Source organism: Lygodium microphyllum, chromosome 26 (assembly GCF_053477565.2).
Source record: "Lygodium microphyllum isolate KBCC chromosome 26, Lygodium_microphyllum_v1.1.10, whole genome shotgun sequence".
In the NCBI taxonomy this organism is placed as follows: domain Eukaryota; kingdom Viridiplantae; phylum Streptophyta; class Polypodiopsida; order Schizaeales; family Lygodiaceae; genus Lygodium; species Lygodium microphyllum.
The window spans coordinates 54,079,008-54,106,212 of record NC_141160.1 but is presented as its reverse complement, the minus strand read 5'-3'; the positions used below and the strand labels follow the sequence as shown (position 1 = coordinate 54,106,212).

The window sequence follows — 27,205 nt, the reverse complement described above, 5'->3', positions numbered from 1 at the left end:
ATTTGTGTGGACCTATTAGAAATGAGTCCCTTAAGGGAAGTCTTTATTTCATGCTAATTCTTTACGATGACTTGGGCTATTTTCTAGGGTTGAAGTAAAAAATCTTCTCTCATTTCCAAGACTACTGATATTTGAGGATAATCTTCTGGGTGGAAGCTAAAGATAGTGAGATCTGACAAAGGTGGAGAGTTTGCCTCCAATGAGATAGCTTATTTTTGTGCAAAGAGTGATGGATTAATCAAGAATTTGCTAACACTAACACTCCTCAAGAAAATGGTGTTTTGTACCAAACAAACGAGATGGTCTGGACAATGATGACTGGACAATGATGGAGCATTGGCAAGCACTACATTGTTTGTGGGCCAACGTAGCCATCCATATCTCAAATCAATCACCCTCCTTAATTATTCTAGGTATGAGTCCATTCAAGGCTTACTTTTCACTAAAGAATGATGTGACTTATTTTGAGTTTTTTGAATGTGATACTATGTTTTCATTATGAGAAACAAATGTGACAAGTTTGAGCCCCCAACTCCAAGAAATAGGTGTTCCTTAGCTATAGTTACCAATCACAAGCCAATCATAGGGGTACCATACCTATGATCCAATCTCCTAAGATGTTTATATGAGTCATGATGTTTAGTTTGTTGCATTTCCAACTAGAGAGGGGGGCGAGGAACACACTATTCTCAGTTATCTTGGTGATAGTTTGGCACTTGAGCCAATGCCTATGTATCCTACTTCTTCTAAGCTCCTACTATTGAGGAGATTTCTTCCCCACTAGATTCCCCATAGATGGATCTTCTAGAGACTTTAGCAAAGGTAGAGTGGCAAGAGCAGTGTCAGCCTCCTTCCTAGTTGGGCACTTCATATGCTCCATGATACAAAGATTGAAGGACTTATCAACGAGAGTGGTAGTGATGGTCCACAATGTTCTCAAAGAAACCAATTGCATTCAAGAGAGCTTGTGTGTGCTAATTACAAGCTGATCACCCATGCTATGCAAAATTAGGAAGCAACATTAATTGAAGAGGATTTATAGGCTAACCATTGGTGGAAGGCCATGGAGTAAGAGCTAGATGCTATTGAGTAGAATGGCACTTGGCAAATTGTGCCTTGGGTTGTTCATAGAAAGATGGTTGGAGTTAAATGGATCCTACTCCCCTCTCTCAATCGCTTGCACATATGTTATAACTACATCTTGATATTTTAGTACTTCAAGTGTGCATACATGAGTGAAACCACATACATTTACCCATCTCTCTCTCTCTCTCTCTCTCTCTCTCTCTCTCTCTCTCTCTCTCTCTCTCTCTCTCTCTCTCTCTCTCTCTCTCTCTCTCTCTCTCTCTCTCTCTCTCTCTCTCTCTCTCTCTCTCTCTCTCTCTCTCTCTCTCTCTCTCTCTCTCTCTCTCTCTCTCTCTCTCATGCTAGGCACCCACAACATGCACTCCTTCCCCTCAATAACACCCTTTCTCTCTCTGTCTTTGTCTCTTTCTCTTTTTCAACCCCAGCTATCTCATTTATCATCTCTCTCTCTCTCTAATAATGCACTAGTAGTTTTCTCTCATTAACTTCTTTACATCACTATATTAAGCTTGCGTACTCATTTTTTATAATATTATCACAATATTAGTGGTTTAATTGTGCATACACAAGCAATATAATACTCACATATACATTCACATCCCTCCCTCTCTCCCTTTTTTGCATGTATTTTATAATTATATCCTAATGTTTTAGTACTTCAATTATGCACACATGAGCGAACCCACATACAGTTACACATTCCTCTTTCTCTTTCTCTTGCTCCCTCTCTTCCTCATCTAATTAGGCTTACATATAAATTGAAGTTATGCATACATTTACAATAGACCCTTGCAAGCAATTACTTCACAATCCTTATAAAATGTACCTCTGTATTGCTTCATTATCTCCATTAGTTATTCCTTTCAAGAATTCTCCATTTTACACTCCAAACTTTAACAATTAAATATTTTAATACATTGATATATTTCACATTGTATTGCATGAACTTACTTTTAAAAAACATTAGATCCACAAATGCATTTGCAAGTTAGTAAATTGTTGTGTGTAAAGCAAATGAACATATTTATTACAAACATTAAATATCAATCCAGCTTCATTGCTAGAGGGTGAAAGGGGTGTTCTCTAACAAACTCCTAAACTCCCTTATGAAAATCTACTAGCTTAGCCAAATAGGGAAGCATGTGTTCCAAGAGGATGGTACCTATGGGATTTCCCTCAAATGTAGGTGGACATATAAAGGAGTTAGGTGGGTTGCATTGCATTTTCTCTATACTTTCATTCACAAATAGTGTCACTTTAGAGCTAAAGTGTGGCCAGTCAATATCATCAAAATATCTTAAAAATTGCACCTTTACCTAACTCCTTCTCCAAAAATGAGTTATCAGAATGGTCTTACATCTGCCTTAATCATACTAAAACATACGTTGTAGTGCTCGCATTTTTTGCTTTGTACAATCACTTCCAATTACTTAGAGTAGCTCACTCAAGTTCTCCTCCTTCATCAAGCTCCATATGAAAATATCAAACAATACAAGTATTTCTTCAAGAAATTTGGCGAGCCCTAATCACAAAATTACCCAATACCTGCCTATTTCTAAGGGCTTGACTGATATTGACCACTTTTGCCTTACACATTTGTGTAGAAGCACCCCATTCACATCAAACATAATAAGCTTCATGGGTTAAGGGCAGCTATAGATGGACATTAGGAAATTATGAGCAAGTGTATGTATTGCTATGAAAAGAGAGCTCTTTTAGAATTTCATATTGTAGAGGTTTAACTAAACATGTTACCTTCACTATTAAATATCTCCCCTCTTTTAGAATTTCATATTGTAGAGGTTTAACTAAACATGTTACCTTCACTATTAAATATCTCCCCTCTTTGGCAAAGCAATACAAGCATACAAGTTGTCTTTGAAAATCTAACGCTATTAATGCAAAGTCTCCACTCCCTATTTGGCAGTTTAAGGTATTGTCCCTTTCTCTTATGTTTTTTTGCGAAAATGACCTCTAAAAAGCCATACCACGTTGCATGACACCTGATAGTCATATCAAGGTATTGGAAGCTTACTGAAAGTCTTTAAAAAAAGCTTTCTATTAGTTTAACAATAATGGATCTCATACCAATCTTTCATTGGGACTCTTATTATATCTCACATCCACTTATTTGTACTTATAGCATTTGTCATGAATTCTAGAGGGATCATTACTCCAGAATTGACATCTATGCGCTTGTATGCTAAGATAAATATCATATATAGTTGTATTTTAATCACAAATTCTAATATTAGCTACCACAATCCATAAAAGGAGCCACACTCCCTTGTGTGCTTCCCACCATTGTTGCACCTCTTGGTACAACAATATACAAGGTAAGTGTCTCCAATGCAAGATTTGGAAAAACTTCCTTTGTCATTCTATTTATACTAATGATACAAATTACACCGATTTGTTGTTTTTCATTGCAATAATAAGACAATTTAAAACAAGTTTTAATATGAAACATCAAGAACATTTAACACATTTGAATCAATATGCAATGGATGAATTTTTTAAAATTTGAAACACTCTCTATACATGTGTTGCTCTCTTGCATGGTTTCTTGCACTAGTGGAATTATGATTTGCTCTTTTTTAGTCATAGAGCCTACAAAATTGTAGTCACAAGTTATGTTCGTAGAATATTTTCACTATAATACACGAAAAGTGTTGGCTACCAACTATAATATATCAAGCCTTTGGGGATTGAAAAAACCAAATGAATTAGTGACAATGAGGATCACGATCTCCACTCGACTTTTCTTGCTCAATAGTAGGAGTTTGCTTGCTTTTTCATTTCCCTTTTTCAACAACCACACTAGTCATATTAGTTTCCTATGAGATTACCACAATCTCTTCAAAAGGACACATAAAAGTGCAACATATTCTAAAGAATACATATGGAATTACTTACCAAGGCTCTAGTTCATTGTATCTCTTGCACTTGGTTTTTCTTTGAGTATTTTTTGTATGCCTTCCCATTGGAGGGGAATTCACATTCAGGTTAGTCAAGAAATAGGGAATCTCTAGTACACCTCCTCGTCCCATTGTTGCTCAATCTGGTGATTCTTATACATGCACTACTTCTCCTCCAAGTCCACCTAGTCTCGCATTTTCCTAGCAAAGTTTGTAGCACCCCCTTTTTTAGTTGCTCGTACATGAACCTACCATTCATAGTTCTATTACATACAAAGAACATGTCGATAAGAAACCATTGCAAATATGCTTCTATAGAAGAATATTAGTTTATGCCTATAAAGTCTTTATGTTGCTAACTTGTATGACTTTTGAGACTCAATATCATCATCTAGTTTGAAATCATTAAAAATGTTACGAAACATGCTAGCTCTATGTTTCCTCTTCATCTGCTATTTGAACTAGAAAAAAAAATCATTGTCCACTTGAATGCTATAGCAGTCTTCCCAAGTCGATAGTAATCTCTTTTTGCCTTCCTATAGCATGGGCAAGTAAGTCTCCTATCCAATCCAATTCCAAAATGGTGCATTTCCATTAGCTCAATCACATTTTTGTTATTTAATAATAATGTTCTTGGCTTTTACTATAATGCATCAAATTTAAATTAAAGAGGAATGTATATTCAGACATGCCCATCAATGCTTGAATTTTATTGTCAAACTCTCCATGATCCTCCATATCTTGACATAGTTTGGCTCATTCAACTTCGACAATGTCAATGTGTATATTCTCTCCTCATTTAGAATACCTCTTGCCTTTGATTCCCATTCCAAGCACAAGACCATTCTGCAATGGAAAGAAAATACTATTAATTAGTTATAATATTAAAATTAACTATTGCTTAATTAGATAGTTAATAGCTTATTATTTAATTTATTATTGAGTAGCTTATCATTTAATTTATTACATAGTTAATAGCATAATTACTAATTATTTTTAGTTAAATATTAAATAAAAATAGAGAAAGAGAGGGGGGAAGAGAGAGAGAAAGAGAGAGAGAGAGAGAGAGAGAGAGTGTGTGTGTGTGTGTGTGTGTGATCGCTCTCGCAAGCACACCACCAAGACCCACGGACCGCTTGTTGCTTCAAGCATTTCAAGCTGAGAACTATGGCTACCTCTCACATAGATGTGTGCACTCTCTCATACACAAATGAAGTGAGCTTACATTAGAATTCAATCGAGTTGCCTCCTCCCATGAATTTGTCAGTAGCTCCATGATCCAAGTGTTGGGGATAAAGGCACCTCTTCCTAGCTGCCTATGTATTACTACACTGATAGTACTCGTGCCTGCACACTGCAAGTGGTGAATGCCCATCACTGTCACTTCATTCTTTATTCTTTCAGTGACATTTGAATAAAGGGAAGGCCGATCACACATTGTGACTATTGGAGTTCCCACATTGTGTGTGTCTCTCTCTCTTGCTCTTGCCCCTTCCACCATAGCTCTTGCTCTCACTCGTGCCTCCACTTCAGGGCTCAGCTCCCTTCAACTGGTATCAGAGCCTTCTTCTTCACGAGCTCAAGCTTGGTCTAGCACACTCTCAACTTCTATTCGAATACCTACAGCAATCATCTCTTTGTTGGCAACCATAGCCACTCCGTTCGAGCTTCCTATTGGTTGCATTCTTCTTTGGCACTCTTTGAACCTTCTCGAGTAAGTTGGACCAACCCCCATAGCCATCACCTTGCTAGGGTAGCATCATGTTATGTGGAACATGCCCTTTTTTTAGCAGCAACTCACATTTTTCATCTCCTACAGCATATCTTCTTCGTTGGGTAGCTATACAAGCACTTATACACTTGGTTTTGATGCTTGGCATTGATTCTTCCACTCTTGGCTTAAGTTTTGGACTATTATAATAGTCCACAAACTATCATAAAATAGGGTAGCACTTATCTTTGATGTCTACACTCATTGCCATTGGTTGGATGATGCCCAGTTATGCCTAGTCGATGCTTATATATTCGAGGATGCTATGTCATTGCTTGGAGTTGATTTTGGACTAATTTAACCACTTCATTTACTCTATTTTGGTTGAGGTTTGCTAACTAGAAATACATGGCAACACTCTATTTTATGCTTCTATGTTCAGCTTTGTTAGTGTTACAATGCCCAATTATATTGAAGTGATGTCTACATGTATGAGAATGTTATGCCCATGTTATGGGTTGGATTTGGAGCTCACTTTGGTATTGAAATAGCTTCGTTTGACAATGTATTCACTGTTGTATACATCAGGGGAACCTCTTTTGATAGGGATTTTATGTGCTTATTGCTTTTGGCTATTATTTGGGTGTTCTATATGCACTCCTGATGTATACTATTGATGCTAGTACATTGGTATATCATATGCCCATGATTTGAGGTGGCTCTGAGCTTCATTTGAGGATTGATTTACTCAATTTTGACAGTGAATTTTTCGTTGTAATAACTAGGGCTGAAGCCTATTTGGTCAATGTATGCTCTACCTATTGGTCATGGGTGCTTCTTGGGTGGCTGATGACTATATGGATGTATACAGAGGTTGGCACATGTCTTGTATTGTCTCAAAAATGCCTTTTGAGCTTTGATCGAGCTCCATCTTGGTTGGCATTTGATTGACATTGGTCTACTGTGGCATGCTTTGTGACAATCATTATGCCTATGGTCTATGCTTGACCCTTCGGTACATTCTTTGATGGATGATATGCCAAAAATGCATGCTCCTTACATTGTTTGTGTTTGATTGCAACTTGGAGCTTTAGTTGGGTGCTCATTTGCATACTTTGGAGCTCTTGGATGCTTATTTGGGTTGTCAGAGATTTGATATTGACTACTACATGATGTACTAGATGTTATAGGTGATGCTTGACAGATCCCTTGCTTTGGATGCTCCGTTGGTATACAGTTTTGGCTCCATGATGCCTTATGCATTTACATGATATCTTTGAGCTCGGTTGCTCGATTTGATACTTATCTGCATTGGATGCTTTTGGGCTGATTTGGTCCATCTTCTCTTTGGGCTGATTTGATCCATCTTCTCTTTGAGCATACATCGACCTTTGTCAGGTATTTGGGTGTTTGGCCCATGGTTCTTGGTTGCTACAGTGTTTATTACATGCGCGCTTCATGTAGGATCTAACCTGGTAGTCATACTTAACTTTGGATCACTGTCAGCTTATTATTTGCTCTCTCTTTCTCACTGATGTGATTTATTACAACAAGCTATTTTATGCAGATTGTGATGTATTTACTAAGCTTAATCATGTCATTTTGGTGTACTTTTGGTATTGTTTGGTGGATAGCTAGTCATTTTAGTAGTTTCTCTTATGTTTAGCTTGTTTTGGTAGTGGCTTTGGCATGTTTACTACTAATTAAAACATGTTGTTTTATGCATAATCTACCTCTATTTGACTCATTATGGCTGGTCATCTCAAAGATACAGCTTTTTTTGACATTGCCAAGTTGGATGGCACCAACTATGGCTAGTGGAAGTCTCAAATATGCCAGGTTTTGGTGCAAATTTTGCATATTAAGCCACTAAAAAACAAAGGTATTAAACCCCATAACATGGATGATGATGACTAGGTTGATTTAAATGCACTCATTTTATCACTCTTTAAAGAGGTCCACAATAATGTTGTTAAAGATGAAGATCAGAATGCATGAAATCTATGAGAAAAGATTCAAGAACTTTATGCAAAGTAGAGCCCTACTTCGCAAATGTATTCTCTTAAATTTTTGATGGATCTCTGCATGAAGGAGGGGACCCCATTGTTTGCTCACTTTAGCCAATTTCATTCTATCATGAAGAATCTGCTTCAACAGGGTATTGAGTTTCATGATATTTTGCATCCTTTCTTTTTACTTGGCATCTTACATGAGTCTTGGGATGTATTTTGCACTGCGATATGTACCAACAAACTTGATGGGTTAAAATTAAAAGATGTAGAGAGTGCTCTTTTGACAGAAGAAATTAACAGGAAAAACAATGATGCTTCTCATAGTTCACATGCTTTATCCATTAGAGATGGCAGAAGTGGCAAGAAAGATAATGATCGTCATGGGAAGGACTCTTAGAAGTCCCGCTCTACGTCACATGGATGTAGCAAGTCCTATGGACATAAGTTTGATCTTACATGCCATTATTGTGGGAAAGCAAGACACATATAACCCCAGTGCCATAAGATGTGTGATGACAAGCGCAATGAAAAGGGAACAGAAAAAGTGAAAGATAAATCTAATGATCGCAACATTATACCTGCAAAGTCTAGCATAAAGATTGAGGAAATAAATGTCATGCAACCTAAGGAGTTCAATGGTGACTACATCTTAGCAGCCTCTTCATGTGATGCCTCTTAGCTGATCGAGGCTCAATCTATGCATACACAGTGTTGGCTCTTGGATTTAGGTGCAAATTTTCATGTGACCCCCTACTGTGAGTGGTTTTATACCTAGCGTAGTGTATCCGGTACTGTGTGCTTGGGTGATGATCAATATCTTGCTATTGTTGGCATTGGTGATGTCACTCTACAATTTCTCTCTAGTAGTACTTTTATTTTGCATAATGTATGTCATGTACCTACACTAACTAAAAGCCTTATTTCTGCTAGGCAGCTTCATGATGCAGGTTAACATATATGCTTTGATGATTCTGCATGGAAGATAACTCGTGGTAGGCTTGTTCTTGCAAGAGGTGTCAAGTTTGACAGACTCTACCCCTTGGTTGTATTTGGTACTATTGACTATGTTTTGTCAATGGGTTCTATCCCACATGTATCTATCTGGCATGCTCGTCTTGGGCATATGTCGCTTAAGGAAATGAAAATGCTTAGTGCTTTGTAGTATCTTTTGCCTTTTGACTACTCATATTTTGAGTTGTGTGATCATTATTTCTATGGAAGGCATACTAGAAATTCGCATAAAAAGTCTAGTATTCCATGCATGGGTGGGCCTTTGCCTCTTCTGCATTCAGATATATGTGGACCCATGCCATGTCAGTCACTAGGGGTGTGAATTACTTATTTAAAATCATTTTTCATTAACACTGCTCAAAATTCTTAATATTCCTTAATTATGACCTAAAAATATAGTTTTTAGCCTATTTTACATCATATTCTTATCATTTTAATCCATCCAATTAGAACTTGATATACCTGATTAATGAGAGAAAGGAAGATCTTCAATCATATTTGATGATGCCAGTGCTTGCTCCTCCTCTCCCTTCACACTCAACAATCTTCAAGCCTTCTAATTTCCCATGTTTTTCTCTAATATCCCCTAATTTTCTCTTAGTCTTGCTAAAAATTCTCTCTCCTTACACCCAAGAATGCTCTTCAAGAATGGAATGATGAGGAAGGAGATGAGAGAAGTGATTGTCTGCAACCAAATGATGCTGAAAATGAGGCCAAGTGCTACAGCAAAATCATAAACACACTGATGCAATATGGCACCATGTTTTTGTGTGTTTTTTCTCTCTTCTTGCTCAACACCCACTTCCCATGACATTGTCCTCCAACAAATAACCTCTTTTGAAATTATAAGGTTTTCCCACTCGAACCAGATCTTTCTTGCATCCTTCCACATCTCTAGACTTATTTTTGCCCCCGCCCGACGTGAATTCTATGTATGCATGCTAAATTATACCCATATTTCTTCCCATCTCTAAAATGCCTATGTTTTCCACTAAAAACCTTTCCCCCCATCCGATTTCTATCGCTTACTACTTCTTCACTCCCTAAAATTTCCCATCTAAAATATCCCAACTCTCTACTTTCTAACTTCACCTCAGCATGATCAAATACGACTTTATGATCTTATTTGTATTAAGTTTTTATGAAAAATATTACGTAATATAGAGTAGCCAAAGCCCTTCAATTTGCATAAAAATAGTGTAAAAATAGCTCAAAATAAGCAGTTATCAATTGGTTGGTTGCAATTGGGATTGACCAATAGTGGTCCAATGATCATATGTTAATATATTAGAGTCAGCTCCCTCATCAATTAGTGCATCAAAGGTGTATGCCTTTTGAGTGATCACTATTATATGCAAGTAGGTTGGTGCTCCTACTTCCTTATCCTTGTCCTCTAGTTCAATGATGGTTTGCAACTCTCATATTCATTGGCAGTTCTATCGGAGGTTCATGATGTTGGAGGGAAATACTTTTTGATGCGACTTCCATTGAAAAAGACTAAACCCTCCCCCTCTAGAGTTTTGAGTTTGATATTGCCTCTTCTACTAATATTACGAACCTTGAAAGGTCCCACTTCCTTGAATTTCATCTTTTTCTTGTGTCCCTCAACAGAGTATAACAAGATTAGGTCTCCTTACTTCAAGTCTCATTGTTTGATGTGCTTGTTAAACCAACTCTTGTGTCATGTCTTCTTATAGATTAGAGCATGGGTTACAATGAGACGAATTTTGATTAGGCATTCTAGCTCTACCAACCGATTTTTCCATGCTTCCTTGCCCCCCATCTCTCTTGGGCTGCTATTCTCAAGCTTGAAACAAAGAATTCTACTAGTAGAATCGCTTAAATTTCATAGGTCAATTTGAATTAGGTTTATGTATGTCCATAAAGCTGCCATGAGCTTGTTGTCCAGTCGTTGCATGAAGCAGAGACTACCTTTGTTAGGACATTCACCAAGATCTTGTTTATGGATTCTGCTTGACCATTAGCTTAAGGATAATATGGTGAGGACTTTTTGTGGATTATCAAGAAGGTGGATAAGAAGTGAGCAATCGCTTCATTGATGAAGTGTGTGCCTTGGTCGTCACCAACCAACTCTATGGGACAATCAAACCTTGAGATTACTTGCTCCCGAAGGAACTTAGCCATGGTCATAGCGTCATTTTTGTGAGTTGCTCGAGCTTCCACCCACTTAGTGAGATAGTCTGTGTGGCAACAATGATGTACTTGGCTTGTGAGTACTGTGTCGTAGGGCTGATTGGACCAATAAAGTCAATCCCCCATTTCTCAAATGGTTGGTGTGTGATCACTAGGATCAACTCCATTTTGTCCTTATGAATAAGGACTTTGGTTTGTTGGCACTCATCAAAGTGCTTCACAAACATAGTTGTATCGCAGAATAGCATGGGCCACCACAGTTGAGACTGGAGCACCTTACATACTATGGTGTCTCCATTGAAATGTCCTCTAGCAATCCCACCATGTGTTTTCATGAGCACATCATATATTTCTTATTCGTTGATACATCTCCTTAAGAGTCCATCCTGTCCCCTAGATTGGTCCATTGCCTTCCATGTGCACATTGATCCATCAAAGTTTGCTGTGTGGGGGCAGTGTTGTGCTAACCTTGTGAGTATAACCTTGATTATCTAGAGAGTTTTGCTAGTAGCAGACAACTCTGATACAGAAATGAACTATTCCACAATAGAGAGGGAAGGTTTAGCCACAGTGTTTGTGGTAAGGAAGCTTAGACACTATCTTCTAGCAACACCCTTTACCTTCTTTGTCAATCGTCATTAAGCATTGCTCTATCTTGTGCACAAACCCTACATAACATGAGGCATTGCTTGATGGTTACTTTTGCTTTTGGAATTCTACTTCTCTGTCGTAGCACACAAGGGCAAACAACACCATATGGTAAATCATATATCTTGTATACCCACAGGTGAAGCAACTGGATAGGGCATCATTGATGACCTATCGGATACACATCTTTTTAGATTGTCTAGCCAAATGAGACTTGTTTAGAGAAAATCCCATGCTGTATTAGGTAGATGATATCATCTACATCTTGGAGAATGGATTACCTGAATGACCCATAGAAAAAGCTCGGTTAAAAAAACTAATCTTGAATATCCAACCCTATCAATTGATTGTCGATCAATTATAGAAGCTAAAGTTAGAGTCTATTTAAGCCTTTCATAGGCTTGCTAACATTCTTTAGTCCACCCGAATACTATCAATAGCTTGTACGAAGGTCTAGCAATCAATGTATAGTTTAGTAAAAATCATCGATAGTACCCTGCGTAGCCTAAGAACCATTGAACTCCCTTGAAGTTGGTCAAAGGGGGAAGGTCTACAATAATTACCTTAACTTTCGAGGAGTATGTGGCTATCCCATTCCTCAACACAACATGCCATAAAATACAATCTGCTTCACCCAAAATTAGTACTTTAAGGGGGTTTAGTGAGAGAACGTATTGCTTATACCATTCAAAGACTATTCGTAGCTTTTTGAAGTGCTCTTTCCAGTTGGTGTGGACACACGAGTCATCGATGAATACCTCCAACCATTTTCTGAGCATTTCATTGAAGATGGCACACATGAGGCATTGGAAGGTAGCAGTGGCATTGATCAATCCAAATGGCATGACTATGTAGGCAAACACCCCCCCCCCCCCCCCCCCAATTCAGTGGCGAATGTTGTCTTGTGCCTATCATCCGGATGGACTTGCACTTGATTATAGCCGTAGAAGCCATCCATGAAACTATAGGCTACCTTTCTTGCCACTCTCTCTAGCATGTGCTTAGTGTATGGTAATGGGTAGTTGTCTCTCTTCTAGTTGCATTGACCTTTTTATAGTTTAGGTGCACTTCTCCAAAACCACTGCTAACTCAAGTGAAAGACAAGAGATACTGCCAAAGTAATGAGCTATCCACAACTAATAAGCAAAAGACTGTGTCAAGTCCAGGTGACTGCCCTTAAATAGAATACATAAAGTTGAAATGATAGGTTGCTATTATAAACTGTAGTAATATGCCAACAACCAAGAAGGAAGAAGCCATAAACAACTAGCATTAAAGACAATCACAATTGCAGTGTGTCAGAAACCATATATGCAATAAGCATAGATGCCATGCACATGGTAGGTCTCTAGGGTAAATGAAGAGAATTAGGGTAATTACATTCAATAAATATCAAGAGAGTATGTACATGAGTCACAATGAGTTCCACTGTCTCATTATAATAATCGCAAGCTCAATTGCATGAACCAAATGCTTTGTAGTATATCCAAGTGCCAATGTGGCTTAATACACAAAGCTGAATAGATCCCAATAAAGCAAAAGTCAAATGCTAAATGAGCAAGCAAAGCTCAAAACATAATGGCAATGGCATTTAGACATCCAAGATCCATCGAGCATACATCCAAAAGCATAAAACCCAATACGTGTTTCAAGCCCGTAATTACATAGCCCACTGAAGCAACCAAGGTATGCAACCATAGTCAAGATGAATGTTGCCCAACTCAAAATAGAAGCTCAGGAGCATCCAAAAGCATACTCGAGTGTATAAACCAATGCTAAGTATTAATACATTTGTATGAAGCACTCGAATGACATCAGGTATTTAGTGTTCCTTGAGAAAAGCTTGTTGTCCACTGTATTATAGTAGTGAACTCTTTGCTAAAACCGAGCCAATGCAAGCTCAATCAAAACCCAAAAGCATTCCAAGACATCTGTTGAGTATCCTCAAGTGTCAAACTAACATTTAGGCATCAATACCAAGCCCAAAAGCATCAAATGACAAGAGGCATATGCTTTTCCCATATAAATGATATTCAACCCTACCATTATAGCAATAAAATCTTTGAGAAATTGAGCAAATGTGTGCTCAAATCAGCCCAATAGCATCTCACATCAATGCCATATCATCCCTCAAGTATTTGGCATCAATATATGTGCATACATGCATCATGGGAAGCATGTACAAGCTCCAATGTATGAGAAAACTCTATTCAAACTTGCATAACAAACGGAGGTTAGGAGTTAGAAATAGCATCCTCAAGTGTCAAGCTAACATTTAGGCATCAATACCAAGCCTAAAAGCATCAAATGACAAGATGTATATGCTTTTCCCATATAAATTATATTCGGCCCTGCTATAACAGCAATGAAATCTTTGAGAAAACTAAGCCAAATGTGTGCTCAAATCACTCCAATAGCATCTCACATCAATGCCATATCATCCCCCAAGTATTCAACATCAATGTGTGTGTATACGGGCATCTTGGGAAGCATGCACAAGCTCCAATGCCTGAGAAAACTATGTTTAGACCTGCATCACAATAGGTCTATATGTGTGTATACAGGCGTCTTGGGAAGCATGTACAAGCTCCAATGTTTGAGAAAACTCTGTTTAGACCTACATCACAATAGCTCTACTATATATTTTAGCAAGGATCGAATGATAAGAGGTATATGCTTTTCCCATATAAATGATATTCAATAGAATCTCACATCAATTCCATATCATCCCCCAAGTATTCAACATCAATACATGAGCATACGGGAATCTTGGGAAGCATGTACAAGCTCCAAAGTTTAAGAAAACTCTATTCAAATGTGCATAACAACAGGTCTGCTATATATTTCAGCAAAGAATGGAGGTTGGGAGTTAGAAATTGGATGCCGGCCCTTATACCTCCTCTTTCCTGGGAGGTCACCCATCCTAGTATTGTTTGCGCTAGTGTGCAATGACCACACAAGAGACACCAAACTAATTAGGGAGTGGGCTAGATAGCCAGATGCAAATCACATTAGTTGGTCTGGTGTGGTTGTTGCTATGGCTGAGCTGAATGTTCATTGAAGTGGGCTCAAGGTAGGCCTAATGATGCCCTGAAGAAGTCTCAATAGGCCCTGGTAGGTGCTAGAGCAATGGGAGATCAAGACATATCTTGAAGGTTGAAGCTATGGCTGCCCATCACTTTGAACTATTGTAAGTATTCGAATGGAAATTGAAAGTAATGCCAGGTCGAGCTTGAAGCTATGGCTGCCTATGATTGTGAACTATTGTAAGTATTTGAATGGTAATTGAAGTAATGCCAAGTTGAGTTTGAGCTCATGGGGAAGATGGCTCTGATACCGATTGAAGGGAGTAATCGAGGAGTGGAAGTACGACGAGTGAAAGCAAGAGTTATGGTGGAATGAGAGAGAGAGAGAGAGAGAGAGAGAGAGAGAGAGAGAGAGAGAGAGAGAGAGAGAGAGAGAGAGAGAGAGAGAGAGAGAGAGAGAGAGAGAGAGAGAGAGAGAGAGAGAGTTATATTAACGTCTACAATAGGCCAAGTTGGCCTATGAGACCAAAATGTTGCATACAAATGTCTGGGAGATTTCAAAAGTCCCAGTGAAGCTAACATTTACGCTATGTTGAACTAAATTGAGTAGGTACAAAATGATATCTGGACTAGATACAATCTAGAGGTACTCCCAGTGCGGTGTGGAACTGCTCCTGGGGTGTTCATCCTAAGATGTCCCGCATGGGTCGGTCTAGCATGGAGAGGCTAAAGCGGCGAGGCAGGGCCCTCCGATGGCGGCATAGTACCCCTTGTATCTTCGACCAGTGTCTTCTGCGGGGATGGGGGCCGGCGGGGCGTGGGCGCTAGGCTTTACCTCTCGCTGTGGCTATTTCTAAGGTGGTCCCCGGGGGTCGGGAGGCCGGTTGGGCTGGTGGGGGCTCGGTGGTGGGGAGGGTAGCTGGTATTTGGTAGAAGTCGTTGAGTGTGCGTTGGTTGGTGGCTCCTTGTCTTTGCTCCGTGGTTCGTAGGAGGTGGTCTCTGTGGCGTCGTATTTCCAGTAGAAAGAGCCCCAGGCATCTTTGGTCTTTGAATTCCATCACCTTGGAGAGTGGTCCGAATCCTTCTTTGAATAGGCAGTGGAAGCGTCCCCGGATTTCGTAGTACATTGGGCATCTACAGATATAGTGTTCCTCTGTCTCTGGCTCGAGATGGCAAAGCTGACAGATTCGGTCTTCTGGGGGGAGGGGGTTGGCCCCGTATCTGCCCGTTTCGACCCGTAGTTGGTGTGAGGACGTGCGGATCTGTCCGATGGCACTTCTGACCCCGTGAGACAGGTGTGTCCTTGTAGCTTGGGCGGGTGATGAAGCCGTCCAGGGAGATATGCAGGAAGTGTTCTCGGTAGAAAGCCTTCTTGGTTCCTAGTTCCGACGTGGGGGTCACCCATGTCCTGGCGGTGTCTGTCTGGATGATATCCATTCTGGTGATGCGATTTACCTCCTCTCGGCTGAGCTCCAGGTGTGGGCAGTCTAGGCTGTATTGTAGTGGGGGGAGGCGGTCCATGTGCAGGCCATGTAGCCGTAGCTAGGTCTCTGTTCGGGCATACCAGCACTCAGTGTCCCCTTGTGTTGCTAGCTATTTGGATGACTTCAAGGCGAGTCTGGGGTACCGATGCCGGTGCAGGTCCCATATTCGGCGCAAGAAGGTCACGGTCTGGAAGAGGGCCTCAGCCACGAGGGGCGATGCCCCCAGCTCTGCGCGGATGATCTCGTGTGGTATGGAGGGCTTGCTTCGGATCATCCGTGAGATCATAAGTATTAAGGTTCTCTCCATCTGCTCCCATCCCTCATAGGTGGCCTCCTTCTTAGGCAATGGCTGATCCTGTGGGGCCCTCCGCGTGTGGTAGAGATTGGACCCCCATATGGGAGCCCCGTACAGGAGGGCTGGTGTGACCAAGGTGTCAAAAAGCCAGAGCTTTGTCCGGGGTTCCTGGAACTGTATGCGGGCACATTGGTTCTCCATTGACCCGAGGGCTGCATAGCCTCGGGTTAGTCTATCTTCCGCGGCTTTTCTCAGGGTAAATCTCGGTCCAGAGAATGTAATCCCTAGATAGATGTATCTTTGGACCACGTCCACGGTTTCTCCGCCGTATGTGAAGGGGGGTACCGACTGTCGGAGCCATTGGGTTGACGTGTTGAACACCATGACCTTGGTTTTCCCCACGTTCACAGTTAGGACTTTGTCTTGGCAGAAGGCCTGTAGTGCGTCCAGTTGGCGCTGTAGCCCTTCAGGTGTGCTGGAGATGAAGACTATGTCGTCCGCATGTAATAAGATAGGTATCAGTGTCCCTCCCAGGCTCGATCCCTCCTCACCCAATCTATCTATGTACTCTGAGATCTCATCAATGTAGAGGCCAAATAGGGTGGGCGAGAGTGGGCATCCCTGCTTGACTCCGATGGTGCTGGTGATCTCCTTTGACAGCCCTCCCGGTGCTCGAACTCGGCCCGTTACCGATTCGTATAGTGCCAGTATCCCCCATCGTATTTCGGTTGGTACCTCCAGTTCATGTAGTCTCTGCGTGAGCCTCGCTCGTGGGACTGTGTCAAAGGCCTTGTGGAAGTCCAGAAGCAGCAATACACCCGTCTTCCATGTGCTCTGCCCTCCTCTATGATGGCTCTCAGTGTGAGGATATGGTCAAGGGTGCAGAACCCCCTCCTAAACCCTGCTTGTCCTACTGCTCGGTGTTGGTGTTGCTCTGCCCACTTGCTCAGCTCGTGGTCCAGTATGGATCCATAGAGCTTGGCTAGTACATGGCCAACCATGACTGTTCGGTAGTTCGTGGGAACCATGGGGTCTCCGGCCTTCAGGATAGGTATTATGGTGTTGGCTGACCAACTGGCTGGGAAGCCTTCGCATAGGGCTCTGTTGAACATGTGTGCTAGGAGAGGTGCCAGTATGTCTCTAGCATGGGTCAAATGCTCTGCTACCAAGCCTTCGTGGTCTTGGGCACGGCCATTTTGGAGTCTATTAATGGCGTCCCGAACCCGCCCCGTGCTGAAGAATGTGGATGATCTGGGTCTGCTCCCTGGGGGCCGGGGTAGCTGGGGCTGCTTGGGTACTTGGTATAGTGAGGTTGCATATGCGTGCCAAGTGTCCGGGGAGGTGATGGGCATCTGGGCTCGGGGTTCCTGAAACGCCTTCCATGCCTCTTTGCTGTCCTGTCCTAAGAATAGCGGGTAGAATTCGTGTTCCACTTTGGAGAGGTAGGCTCGTTTCTTCCGTCGCACTAGGCGACGGAAGATCAAGCGTGCCTGTTTATGCGTGTATACTCCCCGTGCTTCGTCCTGTTGAAGACGGAGCCGGGTTTCCTTGCACTCTGCGTCGTACCAACTATTCTGTGGGACATTCTTGTTTGGAGGAGTGGGGTGGGGGGAGGGGGATGTGTGGGGGAAGTATTCGGCAGCCGTGAAAATGTGTCCTCACTTCAATGTATTGCACGACAGAAAGAAATAGCAATTCTTTTCTAGAATAATATATTTTCTTAAAGAAAAACTTGAAGTCATCTTAGGTTATAATGCTTTTCCCACTTTTGAGGTGTCACTTAAAAGGTTTTTAAAAAGTTTTTATCCATGTATTTTATTGAAGAGTATGCTTTGGGAATCATTATTTCCTTGCCATGCAGGCCAACTATAAATAAATAAATAAATAAATCAGTGCTTGTTTTTTAATTTAAAAGTAAATTCAATTTTAAGGTGCAGGTGTAAACATTGATCAGTAGTCTCTATGATCTGACATGCATTGCTCATTTCCTATGGAAGAAAAGGAGAAATAAACCTCCGCACAAGAAGAACGAGGCCTAATGAGGGTGTTGGTGCAGCGAGTAGATTCAGCCCGTGTAGAGGTGAAGAATCACCTGCGAGTCAATTAGGGTTAGAGCTGATGATCTTGGCCCCATTGAAACATTCAGTTGTGCTCGTCGTTGGTTGTTCTCCTCGTTCTTGTTGCAGGTTGATGATGAAATTGTTGCAGAGATTGGGCAGGGATTATTGGTGCTTGTTGGCTTCGCAAAATTCGACACCGAGGCTGACATTGAATACATGTAAGCAATTCATGTCAAAGATAAGCTTCATCAAAAGACAGATCAGAGTGTGTCGCAGGCAATGCTCTCTTTGGTTGCATCAGAATCCGATTTTGATTTGGAAGAGCGATTGCTTTACTCTAAATAAGGCTACTGAACTCGCATTTCACCATCAATTTTAGGAAGAAGCTGATAATCTGACGACATTTATAAAGTGTACTATAAATCCTTCTGATTTTGTCATAACATGCGACCTATAGAATCTGACTTCATTTTTAACTTTGATTACTTATAGATGCCAGGAGCTGTTGAACTTGCCGATGTTTGAAAGTGGGAATAACGAAGCCCATGGAAATCAGAATGTAAGTTGGTTCATTCAACTGAAAGATAGCTCTCCAGGCTGTCTTCATACTACTCAAAAGGAGTGTATTGCACGTGGTAGAATGTGTATTTCCAAGGTTTGAGCTCTTGGGTGATTGTTAATAAGAGGATGAGGGGCAGCTGCTTTGTGTTTTGGTATGATGAATTTGATGCTACCCTGTAGAGTGGCCAGCTTTGTACCATAGAAGGGAGTCTTCGTAGTCCTTTGGGAAATTTTAATCATAGAGGGATCTTTATAGAGAAAAGAAAGGGTCAGTTGGACTGTAGGTCACATTAATTAGACCATGGCATTTTCTGAGGTTCATCTCAAACAGGAGCTATCATGATTGTTGAAAAAGGCTTATCATAGTAGCTATTGACTGTCAGTTAATGCGCAGGAGTGTTGTTGAGCATCCACCTATTTATAACAGCATCCCAATCAACATGTGACAAGTGATCAACTGGTCCTTTGCTAACACCTCTTCAACATAAGATTTTCTCACAGTTTGTGGAGGAGCTACAGGTACCCCATTTGATGGGATATATTCCCATGCCACATCAAAAGGGGAAGACCCTCGTGTATGGGCCTTCAGAGGGATAAAGCTGCAAGCAGCAAGTGCTTGGTAAATGGAGAAGACACTCATGTGTATAGGCCTTCAGAGGGATAAAGCTGCAAGCAGCAACTGCATGGTGATTTGGTGATTTTGCAAGGACTTGGGGGCTTTAGTGAGTAGCTTGGTGTGCATGAACAAACCTCCTTTTCTTAACCATCCTCTCTTCTTTGTGCTAGTGAATACATTCATTTTAAATCTATAACCTTCTTCATGAAGCATTATAAATACAATGCATGCAATGGGAGTTGAAATCACAATTGGATGCACCAAAGTTTGGTCTTCTCAAACAATGCTTCACTCATGAACTTTTGTTGTGATCTCTTGGCCAAAGACTTTTGACAAGGAATCCTTGGTCACAAACAAGAGTTTTATTGCTTAGTAAGGAGCTTTTGATACAAACAAGAATCTCATTCTGCCACGAATCGAAGGGTTTGCCTTCCGCCAAGAGCTGCAAGAGCTTAGTCCCACTAACATGCTAATAAGCAAGGAGGAGAAGGAACGAGGGGAAGTTGTGAAGATGTGCTAAGGTTTGCACAGAGAAACCATAGAATGTATGAACATGGCCGAAAAAAAAGTAACTTAGATAGTAACGCAATAAATGCAAACCCTAAACACAAAATGGAAAATGTAAAAATGCAAACAGAGAAGAAAGAGAACTTTGAAGTGAATGAATCAATGCTGTAAATGAATGAGAGAATGTATTGAATGCTCAAGGGTAGAGTTGTCCAATAGCCGATGGCTCTCATAGGAGTGGGTTGAGGGAGGTATGGATGTGTATTGTCCACCGGAGATGGATCTCGAGTGAAGTGATCACCAATTGGAGCAGAGGCTGATGAAGAAAAAGTGTTGAAAACACAAAAATGATATGCTGTAGATGCAAAGCAAAATCAAGCTGATGCTGAAAATGGAAGGGCAACAAGTTGCAAACCAAAACACAACAATCTTTGGGGTTGGAATTAGTAAACACGACAGCGCAACCATAGTCACAAGTAATGGGCTGGACAGGCCCTTGGGATGCCAAGATGCTGTCCTCATGATGGTTGCATAACAGGACGTGTCACATTCAAAAGCGACAAATCAAAAAGTGATGTTACAATGTGATGGGACGGGGACACATTATGGGACGGGATATCTTGTTTGTGACGTGATGGGGATGGGATTTGGTCAAATTTGGTGCCAATAGTGACCTATGTAACATGCTTGAACTGCTTGTGTAATACATCTACGCAACTTGCCACATGTTTTAAGGTGCAAAGGACTCATCGTTGACCTAAACACAACCAACCTATAGGCTCCCTTTGGGAAGTATAATGTATTATAAATACCACCTTTGCGAATTGTTGCATTACAATGCATTCATTGCTCATTGTTCAGTGATCAATGTTCCTTTCACTGTTCATTGCTCTGTTTATAGGTGCCATTTGTGCCTCTCTTTTAATAACTGTTGAGAGACTTGGAAGACAAATTGCCCAAGCCAATCTAATTATTGACTAGTGAAATTAATTTCTGGGCAGCACTAGAAAATGATTAGAAGGTTGCCTCTTGGCAAAACTTGCCTATGTAAGTGGGAAAGACTTTTTTGAGGTGGGGAGAGAGAGAGGTTCATTCCAGCCAGAGAGAAGGTTGCCATAGCTAGTAGAATAGTTGATAGGCCATTTTCAGCCAGCAAGAGATCCTCCAAGAGTTGGTGACATGTCTTGAAGAGATTATACTAGTACGTGACCGTAGTTTGAGGGTTGTTTTAGCCAAACAACATTGTATCCAGTGTGTTCCAATAGTGGAGACAGCTTTCATGGCTGTCTAGGCATAGTAACAACAGATTTCTTCCATTTTCTCGCAATGAAAGTTTGAAATTTCTCTTTCTTTGACATTTTCTATCATCCTACAGTCATTTCTCAACTCCCCTCAGTTTTTTCCAGTAGTTTGACTAATCTGAGGAGGAGATATTGGAAAATCTTTGTTATAAACCCTAATTTACATAAAAAATTAGGGTTTGATACCTCGAGATACATGCTTAGAATTGAGGGTCTAGAACTTGAATTCCAAGAGCTGAAATTAAAGAATTTCGGGAGATTCAAGACGCTAGCTAACTAATATTAAATTTGGTGTTGAATTTGTTATTCAAGGAGCAAAGTGAAAGCTAATCCCTAGGCAAACCAAGGGGCAAATTAGTTTGGAGGCTTGTTGGCTAGTTTTGATAGTAAGAGGTACTTGGATTAGCGGAGGAGATAAAAGGATCTTAGTTGTACTCCATCCATTTGTAAAAAATGTTAAAGAAATATTGCAAGGGGTGCTAGTTTTTGGGCCAATAGTGGTAAATCAAGTTATTTACCACTATCCGAGAAGGAAGAGTTGTTTTATGTGTGTGTGTAAAGAGAGAGAGAGAGAGAGAGAGAGAGAGAGAGAGAGAGAGAGAGAGAGAGAGAAGTTAGGTGACAATTGTAGATCACATAGCAACAGCCGCTCGGGGTTGGACAGCTATTGGAAGAGGGTTGATGGCTGAAATCTGCAAGACAAGGATGGATTGAATGGTAGATAGCCTATCTATTTATAGATGTAGAAGATCCTCTTAAAATTAGGGTTTTGCTTATACGGGACACAAAAACTCTCTAGGATTGCGCATCATTTAATGAAAGTTTTGGTGATTTACATGTTTTGGGGTTGGTTTCAAGAGATAATTAGTTTGTAATGCAAATTTAGCTCAATATCCCCTCTCTGGCCCAAAATTAGAACCAAGAAGAAGGGATTGGAAGTAAAGCTCAAGCCCATTTTTATCCCAAGGCTTTCTATCTTAAAGCAACCAAGGCATTGAATAAAGGGTGTACGTTGGTTGTCCGATGGCTTACCAAGACTATAGAGATGATAGTAATTTTACCAAGGGAGCACAAAGTAGTCACCTCAAAGAGACTAAGGCATTGGACAAAGGTTGCTTGTTGGCTATTTAGTGGCCTACTAGGACTTGCAAAGGCAGATGGAACCACATTGAACTTTTTTTTTTTTGGGAGAAAATATGGTTTGTGGCCTATTAAGTAATTGTGTCCCTAGGGGAAAAATGAGAGGGATGGTTAGATCCAACACATCACAAAATGGACAAGCCATTCTAACTACCCGTGGGTGTTAGTAACGAAGGAAAAGGGTGAAAGGATAAAGTGGTGAAAGGGTCGCCGGTGGAGATAGCCCAAGATCCGGCTAGGGGTGCTCTGCATAATGAGATGCATAGAGTAATGCTACATGATGAGAATGCGCATGCAATAGGTGTCACTTGGATAGTGTTTCTCGTGCGAAAATTGTTCACTTGCCCAAGCGTTCTTTTACAAAGATGATGATGATCATGCAATGCAAAGAGAAGGGAGGTTGATGTTAAAGACAAATAACAAAACTTGTAGAATACCAATGAAGGGTAGGAATCCCCTCTTAACCATGGATGTTGATGCCAAAGGAGGAAGAGGAACTTGATGTCGATCTTTGTGTGGTGTCTAGAACCATGAAGAATCTGATGATGAAGGTAGACTTGATACCCCTTGTCTGGAATGGCCAAAGGAGAATCAACCATTTGGGTACACGAAACATGTCCATACTCGATCTTAAGAGAGCACTCCAATGCTGATCTAGTGGCGTAGACAAGCCCGAATCTCAACCTTGGAAGAGAGCTCCATTCTAGTTGAGAAGTGCCAAGAGAGTAATCCACTATGCAAATAGATCAGATGGATAAGAAGGAAGACTTGACCCTCCCCAACTAGAAGAGTGGGGGCAATTTTGCCACCAAGGTAATTGGGATGGGCCCATACTTGATATTGGGAGAGGGCTTCAATGTTGACTTAAGTGTCGTAGGCGTGCTTGAAACTTGACCTTGAGAGATGGCTCCAATGGTAGCTAAGAGGACAAACTCACAACCACCAAAATAGTAGTCCACTTGCCATGAAAAGTAAACTAGAAGTGTAGATAATGATGGCTAAATGATAAAAATACCTCCATCGAAAAGAAAAGAGACATGACTACGGAGAGAAGAAGTACGTCCACCAAAACCTAAACTTGGGAGAGAAGATACTATCTTTGTCTCCATCTTGATGGAGGCAATAGCCACCAGGGCAAGAATCAAAAAACCACCTACCTTCCACTCGGGTAGGACCTGCAATGTTAGTTCTAACTTAAATACAAAACCTAGCATGAAATAATCAAGAAAGAAACCTACATACCAGATATTTCATATTAAGATGCTTTGGATGTTATGAGAGTGAGATGCAACGGAAGTGAATGAAAGAAGAAAGTGTGCAATGAATGTGGGAGGAAAGGGCAAGAAATGTGAGGGTGAATGGGAAGCACCAAACTCATACTCAAATGAAATAGAGGATGAAGGATTATTGTGTGGAACATCTTTGAACACAGAGTTTTCTTCAAAACCATATTGGTACTAGTCTAGGTCTCCATGGTGACTTATAGATGGCTCTTGCATAACAAAAGGAGTAATATAGACAAAATCAGACTAACACAAAAATGGATTGTACGAAGTTGCCTCATTGGGCTTGTGATGCTAAAAATGCGTTATACTGACTTAAAGAGCCCCAAAACATGCTTAATTAATGAAGAAAACCTCTTACTTTAAAAAGAAACGCGATCCTAGAGAGTTACTGTGTCCCACATGCAAAACCCTAATTTGGGTGTCCTAAACTTTCTATAAATACACATGCAGCCCACCACTCTTTCTTAATCTCGTTTTTGCAGGTTTCAAGAGCCATAACTCTGCTGCCCAACCCCATTCGTGGATGAAATTGCGGTCAAAGCTTCCACTAGCCACTTGCTACCATCTGGCGCCTGAATCTAGCCTTCTTTATGTGTTTGCTGTTGTTTCTAGGTCCTAGGAGTTATCGCCTACAGTTGGGTGCTGTCGCCTACAGTTGGTTGCTGTCACCAGTAGTTGGCAGCTATCAGCTGGGTCTTTTCTCTTCTTTGAATGCTCCCTTTGCAATTTCTGGCTGCCGCCCTGACATTCTTTCACCTTTATTTGTTGCATTTGCACCTAATAATTGTTGCTCAGTTTTTCTTTCTCCTTAATTACCTGCGTTTTTAGTCTCTCTCTCTTGCATCGCCATCTGTATCAAATCTAGCCTTCCTTGGCTGCATTTGTTGGTGTTCTATACTTGGAGGCAACCTTTGCTGCGATTTGGGATTTGTTCGGAGTATCACATATTATATAGCTCATAATCTCTGCCTTGATCTCAGAGATACGAGAGTTCGAGGTTTAGTATTCACTGCATAGTGTATTTGCTGCATGAGCACCGTATATTCATTATTCATTCACTTTATTATTCATTGTGTTCACTATCTTTGCGTTACCCTAACTCTAACCCTAATTGTGTTCTAAGTCTATCAGTCTGTGCTTTGTTGTACGATTGATTTTATGCTTTTTCTGTTTAGAGCATTTTTTTCACATGGTATCAGAGCTAGGTACTCTTTGAGAAACCTTGGCCTTTGATTGGAAAGCTTATTCGCGGAAGTAGAAACAATAGAAGGGTCAGATGGCTTTGAACACATTCATAACACCGCTCCAATGTCCACAATCAAACATGGATAGAAATGATCAGGAATGGGTCTCCTAGCTTGTGATTGCTTGATTTGACATGGGTGGAGAATCATCGGGCTACCATGGAGTTCACAGATCATATCAAATTTCTGTCGCCGCTGAGTATGATCTCATCCTTATGCATAGGGCTCAACAGGAGGTTGAAGGTAAATCCGAGTTTTCTTCTTTACATTTGGTGCACAGAACTAATGATCTTACAGGACTTTCAGAATCTCCACTGTGGATCGGCTATTCGCAAGTAGAACTTGGCTCGGATTTCACATCACTTTCACAATACTTCTTTTCTCCAATGCCAGGTACGAACGCTATTATTTCAAATTCTATGCCAACTGATTCTGTATTTTTGTTAGATCAGAAGATGCTCATCAAGAAGGGGCTCTTCAAAACAAGCTTTGATTTGTGGGTAATGAGGAAGACATGTATTTCTTCATGAACTCAAAACTAGGTAAAAAGCTAAACGAAGACCTTGTAAGTATTTCTACCCTTTGTTGTCCTTCAAATGATTTTATTTCTCATGGTCAATATGGAGTAGGTGCATCTTCATCTAGTGTATTTAATGGACAAAAGAAACCTAAGATATTTCCCACAACAACATCTATCATAAATCCATTTGGGTTCCCACCCATCCCTGCCTCATCTTCTGTTGCACATTCCTTTTAGCCTTCATTAAGTGCACCTATGTTTCCATAACACTCCACACTAGGGAGTCCTTCATTAGGCATAGCCTTTAGGACTCCTTTCTCTTATTCGGGTTGTATCCCTGTGATGGAAGCTCATCCTCCCATACCTATACTTTCGAGTTTTCCCCCTCCAAGGCATTCTTCGAGTATGGATTGTTTGGTATCATAGTTTGCCTCTATGGCATTACCTAATGGACCATTCGATCATTCTGTAGTGCCCTAGCCGACATTTGGACAAGGCTATCGTATCCTAGTGCCTCCGTCTACACTTACGGTATTATATGGACCTATGTCCGTTTCGGTACCTTCGCAATAATCAACACTCATTGGACATCAACAACCTATTTCTGCCTGTCCATCTTCACCCCCTCCTACTTCTTATCCACCCCCACCACCACCACCTTATCCTCCACCTTATCCCATTTATCCATCTTCATAGACACCTCATGGTTCTAGCACCTCATTCTCCAAGCATGCATTTAATAACAAGACTTGTTTCAACGGGTCAAACTACACCACTTGGTCAAATTTAACGAGGCATGTCTTAGATTCTTAGAACCTATGGAATTTAGTGTAGGGGTTGGAACCCCAACTTGATCCCGACCTTGTTTCATATGAGGTTGTTTGCTCATGGAAGGCCTGTAATGCCTCCACTATTGTCGAGCTTATATAGGGCTTGTTGCTTGAGTTTCACTCTTAGCATTAGTATTTTGACTTAGCATTTGAGCGTTGGATACACTTGACTGACTGCTGTGCAGCTCGGGATAGGATTTGTTGCGTCAATTTGGATCATGAGCTCAAAAATTTCAAAATCATAGACAAGGATGACTTGAAAGTCAAGTTGGCTTAGTATCGACGTCTCCTCGGTAAGTTTTGTTCCTTAACAAGCTACTAAGAAAATATTTCCATTTTGTGTAGCAGGTGATTTCATAGCCTCAGATGCCCAAAATTTATGAGTTTGAGTGTCAATTATTGCATTATGTACGGTTCGATCAATTTCATAACAATCCTTGATAGAGGGGGCTCTTGTTGCATCTTCTTAGAGCGGGCAACAGGGCAAGGGCACACAAAACTCAAATCAAAATCAAAATCAAAATAGGGCTATGAATCCTAAGGGAACAATCAATCAACATGTAAATCAGGATGGCAGAATGTACCTAAAAAGAATAGTTAATGTTAACATTGTCAAAAGATTAGCCATTATGACGAGGAGTGTCGATTTAAGGCACAAGATATACAACCCAAATCCAAGAATTAGACCCCCGCACCCTAGTTAGGTGACCCCCAACAAGGGAAGCAGGGTGGTGGTAACCCTCAGCAGGGGCAGTGGAGAGGCCAAACCCACATTGCCACACCGGTTCGTCATCA

At 40.8% G+C, this 27,205-nt stretch overlaps 1 protein-coding gene across 2 annotated transcripts in view; it reads left to right on the top strand.

Moving 5' to 3' along the window:
• The first annotated feature begins 18,290 nt into the window (after positions 1–18,290).
• LOC148013282 (uncharacterized) overlaps positions 18,291–27,205 on the top strand; it is a 30,233-nt gene continuing 21,318 nt past the window's right edge. For both annotated transcript variants that reach the window (XM_087667700.1, XM_087667701.1), the window contains exons 1-3: positions 18,291–18,425; positions 18,532–18,623; positions 18,898–18,964. In XM_087667700.1, the coding sequence (XP_087523826.1) occupies positions 18,384–18,425; positions 18,532–18,623; positions 18,898–18,964 (201 nt within the window). In that variant the 5' untranslated portion in view covers positions 18,291–18,383. The remainder of the gene's footprint in view (positions 18,426–18,531; positions 18,624–18,897; positions 18,965–27,205) is intronic.